The sequence below is a fragment of the Cricetulus griseus genome, chromosome 9 (genome assembly GCF_003668045.3).
Source record: "Cricetulus griseus strain 17A/GY chromosome 9, alternate assembly CriGri-PICRH-1.0, whole genome shotgun sequence".
Taxonomy (NCBI): Eukaryota; Metazoa; Chordata; class Mammalia; order Rodentia; family Cricetidae; genus Cricetulus; species Cricetulus griseus.
This window is the reverse complement of record NC_048602.1, coordinates 21,823,266-21,838,495: the sequence shown is the minus strand read 5'-3', so window position 1 is coordinate 21,838,495 and position 15,230 is coordinate 21,823,266. Positions and strand designations below refer to the sequence as shown.

The following is a 15,230-nucleotide window of genomic DNA, read 5'->3' as shown; positions in this document are numbered from 1 at the left end:
GGTGATAAAAGACACAACATGGGATTTCAACTAAGAAAAATGTTGGACTCAATTTGAACTCCCTTCTTTCTCTCACACAGCTGTCTATAAAGACTTCTCAGTCAGTGCAGCCAGGCCTGATGGCTTCCTTAGAGCAGAACAGGATCCAGCTCATTTCATCATGTAGCTTGGGAGAAAATTTCTTCCATATAGGCATGAACAAAAAAATCTTTACTAAATATTATCAGGAAACACATCTTGGAATGTGAATGGAATGACAGACATGATCAACATGACCTTAGTACAGAATTCAAGGTTGGGTTAAATATGTAAACCTTCAAACTTTTGTGTGTGTGTGTGTGTGTGTGTGTGTGTGTGTGTGTGTGTGTGTGGTGGAGTGTGGGTGTCTAGGCTTCAATCACAGGAGAATATACGATGGTAAATGTAATCCCTCAAATTGAAGAAGAAAAAGAATTTAATCAAAGTAAATCATCAAGATCGGATCCTATTTCAAAAAAGAATAGAAAGACACTCACTCACTCCACAAAACGCAGAAAACTAGATACAGTGTGGATCCATCGGGAGTTGCACAGACAAAGAGACAGCATACAGGATCCAGCCACTTAGGCTCTGCCCAATACTGAGGTGGACTTAAGACAGAGACTCTCTTCATTCCACCAGGAGCTGTTTGTGAAAAGCAACAGGTGCCATTCTCAGCTGGGGAAATGCTAATGGACACACAGGGTTAAAGGACTAACCCAGCAGAGTCCATCTGGCTATGTGGTCAGCCATTGTGGTGCATGCAGAGTGCCGTGGGTGGAGGCCATGGGGCAAGGTTGGAGAAGAATCGTGACCCTACATCCTGGATGGTTCTTATCCACCAGCAAATGCCATGCCTCTGCTGGAACTCTGCATCTAACCCACCCGAGTCAGAGAGCACTGATGGGATGTTATGTGTGATATCCTACCCTGTCAAATGCAGGTGTTCAGTTTTGCAGTGTTCCGTGGAAAAAAGTGGGTCACTCCAGGGTGAATTTTGGCTTTTACAGCAGCAGGGAAACCAGCTTCTGGTGAACTGACTGACTTGCTTAACAATAGCCGTTTTACTTTATACAATATACACCTTTGCAAGTCAGTTTCACATTGCAAATGCTCTTATCTGCATCTCACCAAAGAAGACAAAAGACAAAGTAATTCTCAGTCACAGGGGACCTCTTAGTTTTCTGAGACCTACAACCAAGTTTTGCATAGGGTAGAACACTTTAGGAAGAACTATGACTAGATTAACATACTTCAAATAGAGGATATCTAACACAAAAGGTAGGAAACTCAAAAAGCAGCTCAAAGCCCAGGTGCTAACACTCCGCAAGACACACCAGCTACAATGCTCTTAGGTAAATTCCTCTAGACAACCAGGAGGGGGCAGCACCTGTTCTCACTGACAATGACGCCTGTGAGAGGTTGGTGTGAATGAGCTCACAGCACTCAAACAAACAGATATGATGAAATATTTGGACATATCCACAGTGCAGGAGCTCTGTAGTAAATATATTCTCATTATTTTTTGGAGATAATCACATGAACAAAATATATTTGATTGTGTCCACCACATACTCTACGGGACTTTTTCTCTCCTTTTATGAGGTAGGGCCTGATATAGCCCAGGATAACCCCAAACTCATTGCTTAGTATGAATTCCCTTAAACTCCCAATACTCTTACCAGATGATAATTTATTGATATTGACACTGATACAAAATAGAATTTAAGGACGTCTTGTTGGCTCAGCAACAAAAGTGGGAAATACTCAGTGACCTCAATCTCATTCTCCAAGTGACAAACAGGACATGTGTGTGGCCTGGACCCAGCCTTTGAAGAGATGCCAACTTAGAGAATGTTACCCATGTGACACCTTTGTAGCATGGGGTCATTACTGAAGAGAAGGTCGAAAATTGTTGAGACCCAGAGTTGGTAGAGGATGACAATAAACACTTTTCAGGACACTGCAGGACAGTCACACATCTGAGCTCACAGTGTTTGTAATGTCATCTGCAATCCCCATGTGAGCCCCAAGCAGACAGACTCCGTATGAGGATGGGAGATGGGTACAGTGTCCCATGCACAGATGAACGACAGATCGCATCTGATGCCTACTGGGAGAGGAACAGTCAGTTTCCTTTATTGGTGTGGCCCCGGGTACAATGCCCAAGCATATGGAAGCACAAATTGAACTGCATGGGAGGAAGAGAATAGAAAGTGAAGTGTACTACGAACACCTGATTTTTGACAAATAATCCAAGTATGTATGCTGGAACAAAGAGAACATCTTCAACAAATGGTGATGGCATAACTGGATGCAAACATGTAGAAGACTACAGTTAGACCCAAGCCTTTTGCCCTGCACAAAACTTAAGTCAAAATGGATCAAAGACCTCAACATAAACCCAGCCACACTGAACCTACTAGAAGATAAAGTGGGAAATACCCTTGAATTAATCGGTACAGGAGACCGCTTCCTGAACATTACACCAGTCGCACAGACACTGAGATCAACAATTAATAAATGGGACATCCTGACACTGAGAAGCTTCTGTAAGGCAAAGGACACAGTCAGCAAGACAAAATGGCCAGCCCACAGACTGGGAAAAGATATTCACCAACTCCACATCTGACAGAGGACTGATCTCCAAAATATCCAAAGAACTCAAGAAGCTAGTCTCCAAAACACCAAACAATCCAATTAAAAAGTGGGGTACAGAACTAAATAGACAATTCTCAATAGAGGAATCTAAAATGGCTGAAAGACACATAAGAAAGTGTTCAACATCCTTAGCCATCAGGGAAATGCAAATCAAAACAACTCTGAGATACCATCCTGCTCCTGTCAGAATGGCTAAAATCAAAAACACCAATGACAGTTTATGCTGGAGAGGATGTGGAGAAAGGGGAACACTCCTCCACTGCTGGTGGGAGTGCCAACTTGTACAGCCACTTTAGAAATCAGTATGCCGACTCCTCAAGAAAATGGAAATCAGTCTACCACAAGTTCCAGCAATTCCACTCTTAGGCATATACCCAAAAGAAGCACATTCATACAACAAAGATATCTGTTCAACGATGTTCATAGCAGCACTATTTGTAATAGCCAGAAACTGGAAGCAGCCTAGATGCCCCTCAACCGAAGAATGGATAGAGAAAATGTGGTACATTTACACAATGGAGTACTACTCAGTGGAAAAAAACAAAGGAATCTTGAAATTTGCAGGAAAATGGATGGAACTCAAAGAAACCATTCTGAGCGAGGTAACCCAATCACAAAAATACAAACATGGTATGTACTCACTCATATGTGGATTTTAGACATAGAATAAAGGATTACCAGCCTACAATCCACACTGCCAGAGAAGCTAGTAAACAAGGAGAACCCTAAGAGAGACATACATGGTCCTTGGAGAAGGGGAAAGGGTCAAGATCCCCTGAGCAAATTGAGAGCATGGGAAGAGGGGGGAGGGAGCTAGGAGAATGAGAAGGGAAGAAGAGGAAGGATGCAGAGGTCATGAGGGAGCAGAAAGGTTGAGTCAGGTGTAGATTAGAAGAAAGGACATGTGATAGGTAGGGTTTTAGTTTGGGGGGTGGTAGGGGAGGAAGGGAGGGAGAAGGGAACTGGGATTGTCATGTAATTCAATCTTGTTTCTAATTCAAATAAAAGATAAACTCCAAAAAAAAAAATAAGAAAGTGAAGTGTAAGAAGGGGCAATGGATTTTCAACAACCAGCAGGTCACAGAAGGAATCAAACAGAAACTCAGATCAGTGAGGACGAAACCAGTAAGAGAGCGGGAGGGAAAGAAGGAAGGGGTGGAAGGTGAACCATCAAAACATAATACATACTGATATGACATTTTCAAACAATTGGAAAATTTTTCATTTCTATTTTTTATTTAGAAACAATCATTTGACATATCAATCCCCCTGTTTCCACTCCCTCCCATCCTCCCATGCCTCCTGCCAACACCCAACTCACCCCCACCCACTCCCCAAGGATAGTGGGGCCTTCCATGGGGGATCAGAAAAGTCTGTCACATTATTTGGGGGAAGGCCTAAGCCCTCCTCCATGTATCTAGGCTGAAATAGTAACCCTCCATAGGGAAGGGTCTCCTATATTCCATTGGTGCAATAGGGATAAATACTGCTTCCACTGTTACAGGTCCCACAGCCTGCCCAGGTCTCCTAACTGGCACGCCCATTAAGAGGGCTTGGTTCAGTCTAATGCTGGTTCCCCAACTTTACAACTGGGGTCCCTGTGCTCTCACTATGTCAGGACAGCTGGTTCGGTAGGTTTCTCCTGCACAGTCTTGACTGTTTTGCTCATCCCTCCTCCATCTCTACAACTGGATTCCAGGAGTATGGTTCACTGCTTAGCTGTGGGTGTCTGATTCTGCTTCTATCATCTATGTGATGAAGGCTGTTCAGAGTGCCTGGTTGTGGAGGCCACAACTTTTATCCAAACACTTGGGAAGCAGAGAGTTCCAGCCCAACCTGCTCTGCATAACCAGCTCCTGGAGAACCAGGGCACCACTAAGAGAACCTGTCTCAAATCAGCAACAATAATAATTAAACCCATAAGCATAAGAAAAAGATAGCAGATGAAATAAATTTAAGTTAAGATCAGAAATTGAACATTGCACTATAAAGTGGGTGTGTCTCAAGGGAGAAGTGTGCTTAGAATCCTGGAGGCCCTACCATCATTCCCTGGCTCCAAAACTAAGGGAAATAACCTATTTTTACTGAACTCTCTTTCTCTTCAACTACTGGGTGGAGCAGACACAAAGATGGAGACATTCAGCAAGATGCCAAAGTACAAGACCATCACCCTCAAGTCCAGCCCAGTGATTCCATGGGCAATGTCAAGACCAAGACCCAAGACAAGGAAGGCATCTCACCTGACCAGCAGTGGCTGGGATTTACTGACAGCAGACAGAGGATGGATAAATCCTGACCAAAGGCAAAGGCCAGAAAGATTCCCACCCTGAACCTGGTGCTGCACCTGTATGGTAGCATCATAGAGCCATCCCTTTGCCAGTCTCTCCAGAAGGACAAGTATGACAAGGCTCTGCCGCCCACAAGGGCTGCCCACACCTGCACCTCTGTGTGGTCAACTTCCTTAAGAAGAAGGGTGGCCACACCAACAACCTGCACCCCAAGAAAATCAAATAACACTGAAAACTTTCTTGGCCCAAGACCCTTGGGAATCATGTTACTTTTTTTAGGCCTAAGCAGAAGGAAAGGAAAGTGACGATGCTCAGACTAGTGACATGGATCAGTGTATAAGCGCTGCTGCCAACCTTCACCCTGACTCTGATCCATATCATGCGAGGAGAAAATTGCCTTCTGACCTTGCCTCTAACTGTCATGCATGTGCTGTGATGTTTGAACATAAACACACATAAATAAAAATGTAATTTATGGCTATTTCATAGGTGTAATTTAAATAAAAAGGTGCAAATTAATAAATTAATTACAGTTATAATAGAAAGTACACACAGAAAAAGTAGTGTATATGTGTTTTTTTTTAAAGATGTACTTATTTCTATTTAAAGTGTTTTGCCTGGATATACGACTGCACAGCAGAAGAGGGAATCAGATCTCATTACAGATGGTTGTGAGCCACCATGTGGTTGCTGAGAATTGAACTCAGGATCTCTGGAAGAGCAGCCATACTCTTAATCTCTGAGCCATCTCTCCAGTCCCAAAGGTACACTTGTAACCCAGCTCTTGAGACTATGAGGAAGTGGATTATACATTTTATTCCATGGAGATGTACACAATGATTTGCTACACAGAACCCTTCAAACATTTTGAAGATGAGGAAGTATTTCACATTAAACAATGTGAATAGGAACCGGGCTTTGGTGGCACATGCATTTAATCCTAGCACTCGGGAGGAAGAGGCAGGCAGATCTCGGTGAGATCCAGGCTACCCTGGTCTACAGTACAAGTTACAAACCACAGCCACCAAATCAATAGAGAGAAACCTGGTCTCGAAAAAAGCAAAGACAAAAAAAAGTGAAAAGGAATAAAGCAAGACCACATGGAAATTTGTATTTCTCGTGTGTAATATTCATTCACGTCTGCTACCACCTGTACCTGACAAAGATGAGGACAGATGAGACAGACACTGATGGGATTTTGGAAACGACATCCATTAAGTATTGATAGAGTCTACTGCATGACCTGGCCACTGCCTTGGGGAAGTCAGAGCCTGGTGTGTGAGGAGGGCAGTTCCCCTTCCTGTGGGGCTGCTGAAGCACAACCATGTCATGGGGAGTGCCCTGCCTCCAGAGGCCACACCCTATGTCTCTGGCCTCTTCAGACAGACTCTGTAGCTCTGCCCATGAGCACAGTTGCAGCCTCCAGGAGGAGACGCCATGACCGTCTCCTTCACAGCCCTGCTCTATCTGGGTGAGATGTGGGGATGGGGAGGGATGCTGTGCTCTGGGATTGATGCTGCCCCACAGCCCAGCACGGGTCAGTTAGGAAACCCCAGGGTCTCAGGAGGTTCTGCAGAGGGGAGGACCTTCTCAAGCTTCAGGGACAAACCTCTCACAGGGAACTCTCTTCCAGGACTGACTCTGGGCCATGGGACACCAGTGCTGGCAGGTGAGTGAGTGTCTGCAGATGTCCTGACATCACTTGTCATCATTCCTGGAGCCATGCTGGGCAGTGAGAATGGAAAACATCACATGTGTGCTGCTCCTATGGGTGGATGTAGGGGTTGGGGCTACTGTAAGAAGATGGATTTCCTTCGTCTTAGCTGATCTTTTCCTTGCAGGAATTCGCCCTAAACCTGAACTCACAGTACAGCCAGACTCTGTGGTCTCAGAGCAGACTACAGTGACCTTCTTGTGTGAAGGGACCAAAGGAGCCAAACAGTACATTCTGTATAAAGATGGAGACATGTATTTAGCGCTCACAGAGATTCCACAGAAATCTAATGACAAGGCTGAATTCTCAATCTCAAATATAGGCCGGGAACAAGCTGGGCGATACCAATGTTGCTATCAGGGCCCTGATGGATGGTCAGAGTACAGTGACTCCCTGGAGGTGGTGGTGACAGGTGAGAGAACTCACAGGGTCCCTAACCTCAGGCTTGACTGTCAAGAAGTGTTTCTGTAAACAGGGATGACTCCCCTCACAGTCGTGGAGTATAATGAGGCCTTGGAGGACATTTAACTGATTCTCCTTCTCTCCTAGGGGCCTACAGTCAACCCAGCCTGTCAGCCCATCCCAGCCCTGTGGTGACTGAAGGAGGGAAAGTCACTCTACAGTGTGTCTCAAGGAAATGGTATTACAAGTTCATTCTGACTAAGGAAGGACCACAAAAGTCCTTCTGGACACTGGACCCAGAGTATAACTACTCTTCTTGGCACTACCAGGCCAGTCAGTCTGTGGGTCCTGTGACCTCCAACCAAAGGTGGACATTCAGATGCTACTGCTTTGAAAGTTACAGCCCACTGGTGTGGTCAAAACCTAGTGACCCCCTGGAGCTCCTGTTCTCAGGTGAGGAACCCCAGTCTTTCCCTAGAAGGTTGCTGAACTGACACAGGTGCTGAGAGGGGCCTTGGTGTGTGGTGTGTGAGGAGCCAGAGCTCCTGAGCCCATTGACAGAGATCATGGGAGACAGAGGGACACAAGACACAGAATCCAAGGGACACAGTGACATGAGAGTCTAGGAGATCCAGGACAGAGAGGAAACTTCATGGGGCCCTCGGTTACTCTGCATCAGCTTAAATAGCATCCAACAAAACTCGGGAAACTCCACAGAAGGAAGAGAGAGAGGAAGGGTTTTAGAAGCCAGAGCACTCAGGACACCAGGAGATCACAGCCTAATGGATCACAGCAGGGATCATGAGGGCTCACTGAGACTGAAGCAGCAACCGAGGCTCATGCTTGGGTCTTCCCTAAGCCCTCTGCACACAGGCTGTGCTGATTTACCCTGGGGTCTTTTATCTTTTGTTTCTTAGAGATTTTGTTTCTTGGAGATCTGTGTAGCCCTGTCTGTCCTGAATCTCACTCTATAGCCCATACTGGCCTTGAACTCACAGAGATCTGCTTCCATTGGTCTCCTGAGTGCTAGGAATAAAGTCAAGAACCACCATGCCTTACTAGCTTGTTAGACTCATAACAGCAGGAGTCTGGAAGTCCCTGGGTCTTTCACCTGCACAGGGGATCTTTTTTCTCCTACTGTGTTGTCTTCTCCAGCCTTAACAGGAGAGTGTTTGCCTAGTCTTACTGCATGCTGTTATGTCATGTTCCATTAATATCACTGGGAACCCTGCTCTGTTCTAAGGGAAACAGAGGAGCCGTGGACCTGGGGGAGAGGGGAGGTGTGGGGGCGGCTGTCAGAATGTATTGATTGACAGAAGAATAACTTAAATAGAAGTAAGTACCATCAACAACTGTGACTCTCCTGTGCATTTTCAAACAAACCCACCCCCTTCTCTCCTGTTTCCTTGCAGGGACCCTCCACAAACCCACCATCAAGGCTGAGCCAGGCCCTGTGGTTGCCTTAGGAAGCCCCATGAACATCTCCTGTCAGGGGACCCTGGATGCAGAAATGTGTTTTCTGCATAAAGAGGGAAGCCAACAAACCTGGGGTACACAGACCCCAAAGGAGCCTGGGAACAAGTCCACGTTCTCCATTCCTTCTGTGTCAGAGGACAGTGGGGGGCAATATCGCTGTTACTGTTACAGCTCAGCTGGATGGTCAGAGCGCAGTGACTTCCTGGAACTGGTGGTGACAGGTGAGGAGACAGAGAGGGTCTCAGCCCCAGGCTCTGCTCTCAGGAGTATCCCCTCCCAAAGCCTGGCCCTGACAGCATTGTGACTGTGTAATAACATGTAACAGTCTGTTCCTTCTGTCTTAGGAATCTATAACAGTGAACTCAGTCTGTCAGCACTGCCCAGCCCTGTGGTGACCTCAGGAGGGAACATGACTCTCCAGTGTGTCTCACGGATGTTCTATCACAAGTTCATCCTCACCAAAGAAGATCAGAAGTTCTCCAGCTCCCTGACCTCACAGTATATAAACAGTACTATGCAGTACCAAGCCTTACTCTCTATAGATCATGTAACAGCAGACCACACAGGGACATTCCGATGCTATGGTTACTACAAGCAAACCCCACAGCTGTGGTCAGTACCCAGTGAGCCCCTTGAAATACACATCCCAGGTGAGTCAGCCCCCTTACTGTCCAATCATTTTTGACACCCCAAGCCTTTTGTCATGACCCTGTCACACTAGGCAGTTGCAGATAGAGTATAAAAGGGAGATCGTTGTTGCTGAGCCAGTGCCCCACACCTGGGGAGAAGCAGTGACATGCGCAGGGCATGATGGGAAGGAATAGGTGTTTGGTAAAAACCATCTCCTCAGTCACTAGGCTGTCACCTTCACTCTAGGCCTGTCCAAGAAGCCCTCTCTGCTGACTCACCAAGGCCATATCCTGGACCCTGGAAAGAGCCTCACCCTGCAGTGTGTCTCTGACATCAATTATGACAGATTTGCTCTGTACAAGGTGGGAGAAGACATCTTCACCCAGCACTATGGCCAGAGGACCCAGACTGGCCTCTCCTTGGCCAACTTCACACTGGGAAATGTGAGCAGCTCTACTGCAGGCCAGTACAGATGCTGTGGTGCACACAACCTCTCCTCTGAGTGGTCAGCCTCCAGTGATCCCCTTGACATCATGATCACAGGTGAGGAACTAAATAGATTTAATCTGGTTCCTAACCTCTCCATGAAATCTCATGGAGAGGTAAGAAGGTGATGGCTGGGATGAGAGATAGGGATCATCTTCAGGAACAGATTTAGACACAGGAAGCAGGAGAGAGCTTATGGCAGAAATACAACAGAATCACAGATGCTCAGAGCCAAATCTTGTGAAGTCTCAGCTCAGAGCATTGAAGGCAGCCTCTCATGATCTCTGCTCTCTTTAGGACAGCTTTCTTTCACTCCTTCCCTCTCAGTGAAGCCAAACTCAACAGTGCAGTCTGGAGACAACGTGACCCTGCTGTGTCAGTCAGCATACACTACAGACACTTTCATTCTGTCCAAGGAGGGAGCAGCCCACCAACCCCAGCGAATGAAATCCAAGTTCCAAGATGGGGAGTTCCAGGCAGAATTCTCTATGACGGCTGTGACCGCCCTCTCAAGCACCTACAGGTGCTACAGGTCTCAAGACTCATCTCCCTACCTGTTGTCACATGCCAGTGCCCCTGTGGAGCTCTCTGTCTTGGGTGAGGAGACCTTGAACTCTCTGGTTAACTTAAAATCCAAACCCTACAACAGTCCTTGACTTAGGTGGTATTAAGGGGACAATATGAAGCATTGGTCAGAAGGCAATGTCCCTGACAGAGAAGTGGATGCCAGCAGGAACCCTCAAGTAATGTCCACTCCGTCCTCTTTTGCAAACAAAGTTCTGGGTAAACAGCCTGAGGGAAATCGGGAAGGTGTTTACAGGGGAGATGTCGAAAAGGGAGCAGAGAAGGGCCCTGGGTTAGCATCTAACCCTCACCCAATCTTGTTCTGTCTCCTTGGACCCATTAGAGCCTCCGGCTCGCCACACTTAAGTCCCACACTAACAGCTTGTAGAAGTATAAGACTCCTAAGTGCATGGAGTAGGCTCCATCCCCAGGCTGCAATGCAGGCTCTTAGCCCAGCAAAGTCCTCAATACACTGTCACTTCAGGTTGCAAGTGTGGGAGGCAATCAGAGATCCCAACAGAGACCCTGGAAACATAGAGTTTACTTTGTATTAAAAGGTGACATCCAGAGAGAGATTTTAGTCTCAGAATGCAAGCTGGACCATTGGGCAAGGTGGAGCAGGGAAACCAGACACTCACCTCCTCATCCTGACACTAAGGTCCTGAAAACAAACCTCTCAGCTGCACGCAGTGAGGTCCCAGTAGGTTATGGAAAGACCCATTGGAATGTGGGGCCCTGATTGGCAATAGCTAGTTGTGGGCTTGACACAGCAGCTTCTGCAGATGCTGACTTGGACAAGTCCTTCCGTTTCTGTACTGTTGCTTCTCTGGGTAAAAAATGGAGAGATTTGGCCCACCCCTTTAAGATTCTTTCAGTGTTCACCTTGGCAGTGACTTCTTCTAACAGAAGAATCCTCCAGGACCTGACTGCAGTTTCTCTGTCCCACAGTGGTAGTGACATATGCAAGGGTGAGGCACAGGGCCACAGAAAGGCATTCAGACTACTTCTCTCTAAAACATTTGGAACAGTTCCAGAATTTTCCATGAATTCTGTGACCTCCACTATCAAGGTCTACAACATACCACAACTAATCTCTATACATGTTGTTATGTGCCAATAGACTTGTGAAGCTCGTGGACCCAGGGTAGCTGGCCCAGATACTTATGAGCTAAAGCAATATTTCAGAATTCTGCTTCTACAACAATAATTAAATTGGCTTGGATTATAAATGATGCACAATGTCAGCCAGATGGCTATTCACTTTCATGATGGTGGAAGCCAGCAGAGATATTTCCAGGAATGCTCACTACAGACCACACTTATTTAACCCAGGATGTTTCAGGAAGCCGGAAAGGGCATCCTGAAGAGGCCACAGACACATACAGGCTACTAAATAAGAAGAATCCCACTTTTTAAAATGCTAGTTTAGAGTGTAAAAAAGTCCTTGGACCCTTAATTATCAGCACAAATTGATGAATGGATCCTTCACAGAGCCACTGTTGAGTCTTTTGTCTATAACATTGAGGCTAGGGTAGAAGTGATTTCCAAAGATATAAGGAGACATCAGAATTCCAAATGATTTAATTGTGGTAGAATAGGCCATCTGAAAAGAAATTGTAGACATAACATTCCTAGAAATAATGCTGCTTCTGGGAAACATCCAAGAAGAAGGCCATAGCATTCTGAACTATGTAGGAGATGCAGCAAGGCTGACATTGGACCAATGAATGTAGATCAACAGGAAAAGATCAAGGCAACACTTTAACATCAGGAAACTCCTTGGGGGTGCCACACACAGGCCCCATGTTTTTTTTAAACAAGGCCAGGACTGTTTGTTGGACCTCAAAGACAATTTTGTCCCATACAGTATTATAACGGAGACATAATTATTTTGTTTCTAAGGCATCTACTTATTGTATGGAATTATTATCCTGGTTAATATTCTTTTTATTTAAATTAGAAACAATCTTATTTTACATATCAATTCCAGTTCCCTCTCCCTCCCAACCTCACATGCTCCCCACCAACCCCCCTTCCATCCTCCATCCACTCCCCAGGGACAGTCAGTTCTCCCATGTTGGATCATCAAAGTCTGTCACATCATTTAGAGCAGGGCCTAGGACCTCCCCTGTGTGTCTAGGCTGACAGAGTATCTCTCTGTGTGGAATGGGCTACCAAAGTCCATTCGTACACTAGGGATAAATACTGACCAGAGGCCCCATAGACTGCCCAGACCTCCTAACTGACACCCAAATTCAGGACAGGTCCCATGTCTCATGTGGTCCAGTCATTCCCAGTCACTGTGAAGGAGCATCCTGTCCCTGGTCCTTGCTTTCAGTGTATCCATGGCCCAGTGTCTCCAGGAGAGGAGGTAACCTTACTTTGATAGGTACAAATCCTGCTATACTCTCCTTTTATCAAAACAGAACCATAGCTCAACCCTACCAGACAGAATTTGTTATGTCAACCAGAACATAACAATAATCATATTAAGCAAAATAAAATCCAGTAATCTCAATTAAAACCTATTGTTTATGAAGTCTTCAACATTTCACTGCAGGCTGAAATAGAGGAACTGACACTGTGTGGGTTCAGTTTCCTTTTGTGAGGTGTCAGCTAAAAATGTCTGCTGCCTGCCCTTGGTGTGCTCATCTGAACTTAGAAAATTTTGGAATAAGACCATAAGAGACTGCATCACTGACCCTTAAATGTCCTAAAAAATAGGACACTGACCACACCCTCTCCTCACAGTATAGCCTGGTTTGTCTGCACAAAATTATTTGTAAAGATGACAAATGTAAGGGAATGTCACATATGTCAGTCTGGGATCTATGCTTAGTGACAGCCAGTCATGCTATCAGGAGACTGTTAGCTGAAAGCCCACTGGCTTAGCATCTGCTCTCTTTCATGATTCTCTGTCTCTGTCTCTGTCTCTGTCTCTGTCTCTGTCTCTCTCTGTCTCCCTCTCTCTCTCTCTCTCACACACACACACACACACACACACACAGAGAGAGAGAGAGAGACAGAGACAGAGACAGAGACAGAGACAGAGACAGACAGACAGACAGACTTCACTATTCTTCGAGAACCAGGACTACAGAACTCTCTGCATTTCACTGCCCCACACCTTGGTCCTGCATTTCCCACATTATAGGTGAAATAAATAAAATTGATGAACAAAAATTTACATCAGAAGCCTGTGCTCCTACCTGATCTAGACAAAGAGAAACTTCTTCCTCTATTGTGGGGAGAAACATCAGGGAAAATTTAGCAACAAGACACAGCTTCTCAGGATCAGCATAAACTATTTCTCATTTCAGGGAAACTATAATATAGTTTCTCCTCAACCACCCCTCAGTGGTCCCTGGGTCCTCAGAACAGTTCAGGAGAAGGCTCAGATATCAGGAGAGATGGGAGGTCTAAGTGTGACAAGGGAACAAACACTCAGTAAAAACCCACTGAGGAAATCATCCTAGACTGAGCACCTGGATCTGCAGGACCTCTGCAGAGCTGACCAGAGACACCAAACTCAGAAACCGCTGAAGCTGCTCAGTGCAGAGACCCATGGATCAATGTCCTATATTGTCAAGTTATTCTACTCTGAATTTGCTGGTTTCACTGTGGTGCTGAAGAATCTAATAAGAACTCTTAGTGGTAAAAAGGGCTGTCTACGATATTTTATTGGATTTTGTGAACCTACTTCTCATACTGGGTAGCCTTGCCCAACCTTAATACATGGGGGTGGGGGGTGCTTAGTCTTACCAAAACATTATATACCATGTTTTTTGATGCTCATGGGAGACCTGCTCTTTCCCAAACAAAAATGGAGAAGGTGTGGATTTGTGGAAGGGAACAGTGTGTATGAAATACAGACTTGTAGAAAAAGGTGGGAGAGGGAAACTGCAGCTAGGATGTAAATTAAAAAATAATTAAATGTATTTTTAAAAAGAATAGCAAAGGGAACCTACCTCGCCAGCAGAAAGATTCATCCCAAAATTTGTGAGTTTGCATGATGAGAATGATGAGTATTTACAGTAAATGAGAAAGTGGGATTCAGAAGAAACACTCAGATCTCTTAATCACACCCACAACCTACTTACCTTCTTCTGCTCTCAGGATCAGTTCAGATTAGCAGTCCATAGAACATGCCCAAACCCAAGACAGTTGAATAAAGAGAATTCAAAAATTACAGCACTAGAAACAGAGACTCAAAGATTTGTCCAGGGATTTTAGGGTCCTGGATGGACATTTAGTTATCCTGGGGACATAGGTACCTTGAGGAAATTGTGACCATACCAAACCTCTGTAACTTCTTTGTCCACAGCCTCAGAAATCAAGGATTACACAGTGGAGAATCTCATCAGGATGGGGTTGGCTGTCCTGGTCCTCATAGTCCTTGGGATTCTGGTCTTAGAGAGTTGGCGCAGCCAGAAACAGAGCCATCATGTAGCTGAAACATAATTGGAAGAGAAATAAGTGCATCTTTCAAGGCTCCGGCATCTGGGAAATAAACCTGATGACCCCAAGATTTCTGTAAGAAAATTGATTTGTTGCATTGAAGAACAGTTTTGAGAGAATATCCAGGGAGAAAATGTGTTTTTGGTGCAGAGGAAGGTGTCAGTGTTGTGAGGAGATCCTTCCTCAGCAAATGACCTCACACCCCTTTACTTACTGTGGACATTTGCTGATTGACACAACTTTTTTCTGTATCTATAAAGTGAAGGAATGTGCTGTCCTATCTGCCTGGCATGGGTCCCCATTTCTGAACACTTTTTTCTTTCCCTCCCACTCATGAGCCATTTTCCACTTTTATTAAAGATTTTATTTATTTATTATGTATACAACATTCTGCTTCCATGTCTATCTGCACACCAGAAGAGGGCACCAGATCTCATTACAGATGGTTGTGAGCCACCATGTGGTTGCTGGGAATTGAACTCAGGACCTCTGGAAGAACAGTCGGTGCTCTTAACCTCTGAGCCATCTCTCCA

General features: G+C 45.4%; 1 protein-coding gene across 1 annotated transcript; it reads left to right on the top strand.

The window, feature by feature from the left end:
* The first annotated feature begins 6,404 nt into the window (after positions 1-6,404).
* Positions 6,405-14,700, top strand: LOC100757485 (leukocyte immunoglobulin-like receptor subfamily B member 3). The gene is made up of 9 exons (XM_035449156.1): positions 6,405-6,438; positions 6,601-6,636; positions 6,809-7,093; positions 7,231-7,536; positions 8,496-8,780; positions 8,904-9,209; positions 9,436-9,732; positions 9,973-10,272; positions 14,564-14,700. The coding sequence occupies exons 1-9, from the start codon at positions 6,405-6,407 to the stop codon at positions 14,698-14,700; spliced, it is 1,986 nt and encodes a 661-aa protein (XP_035305047.1).
* Positions 14,701-15,230: the final 530 nt, after the last annotated feature.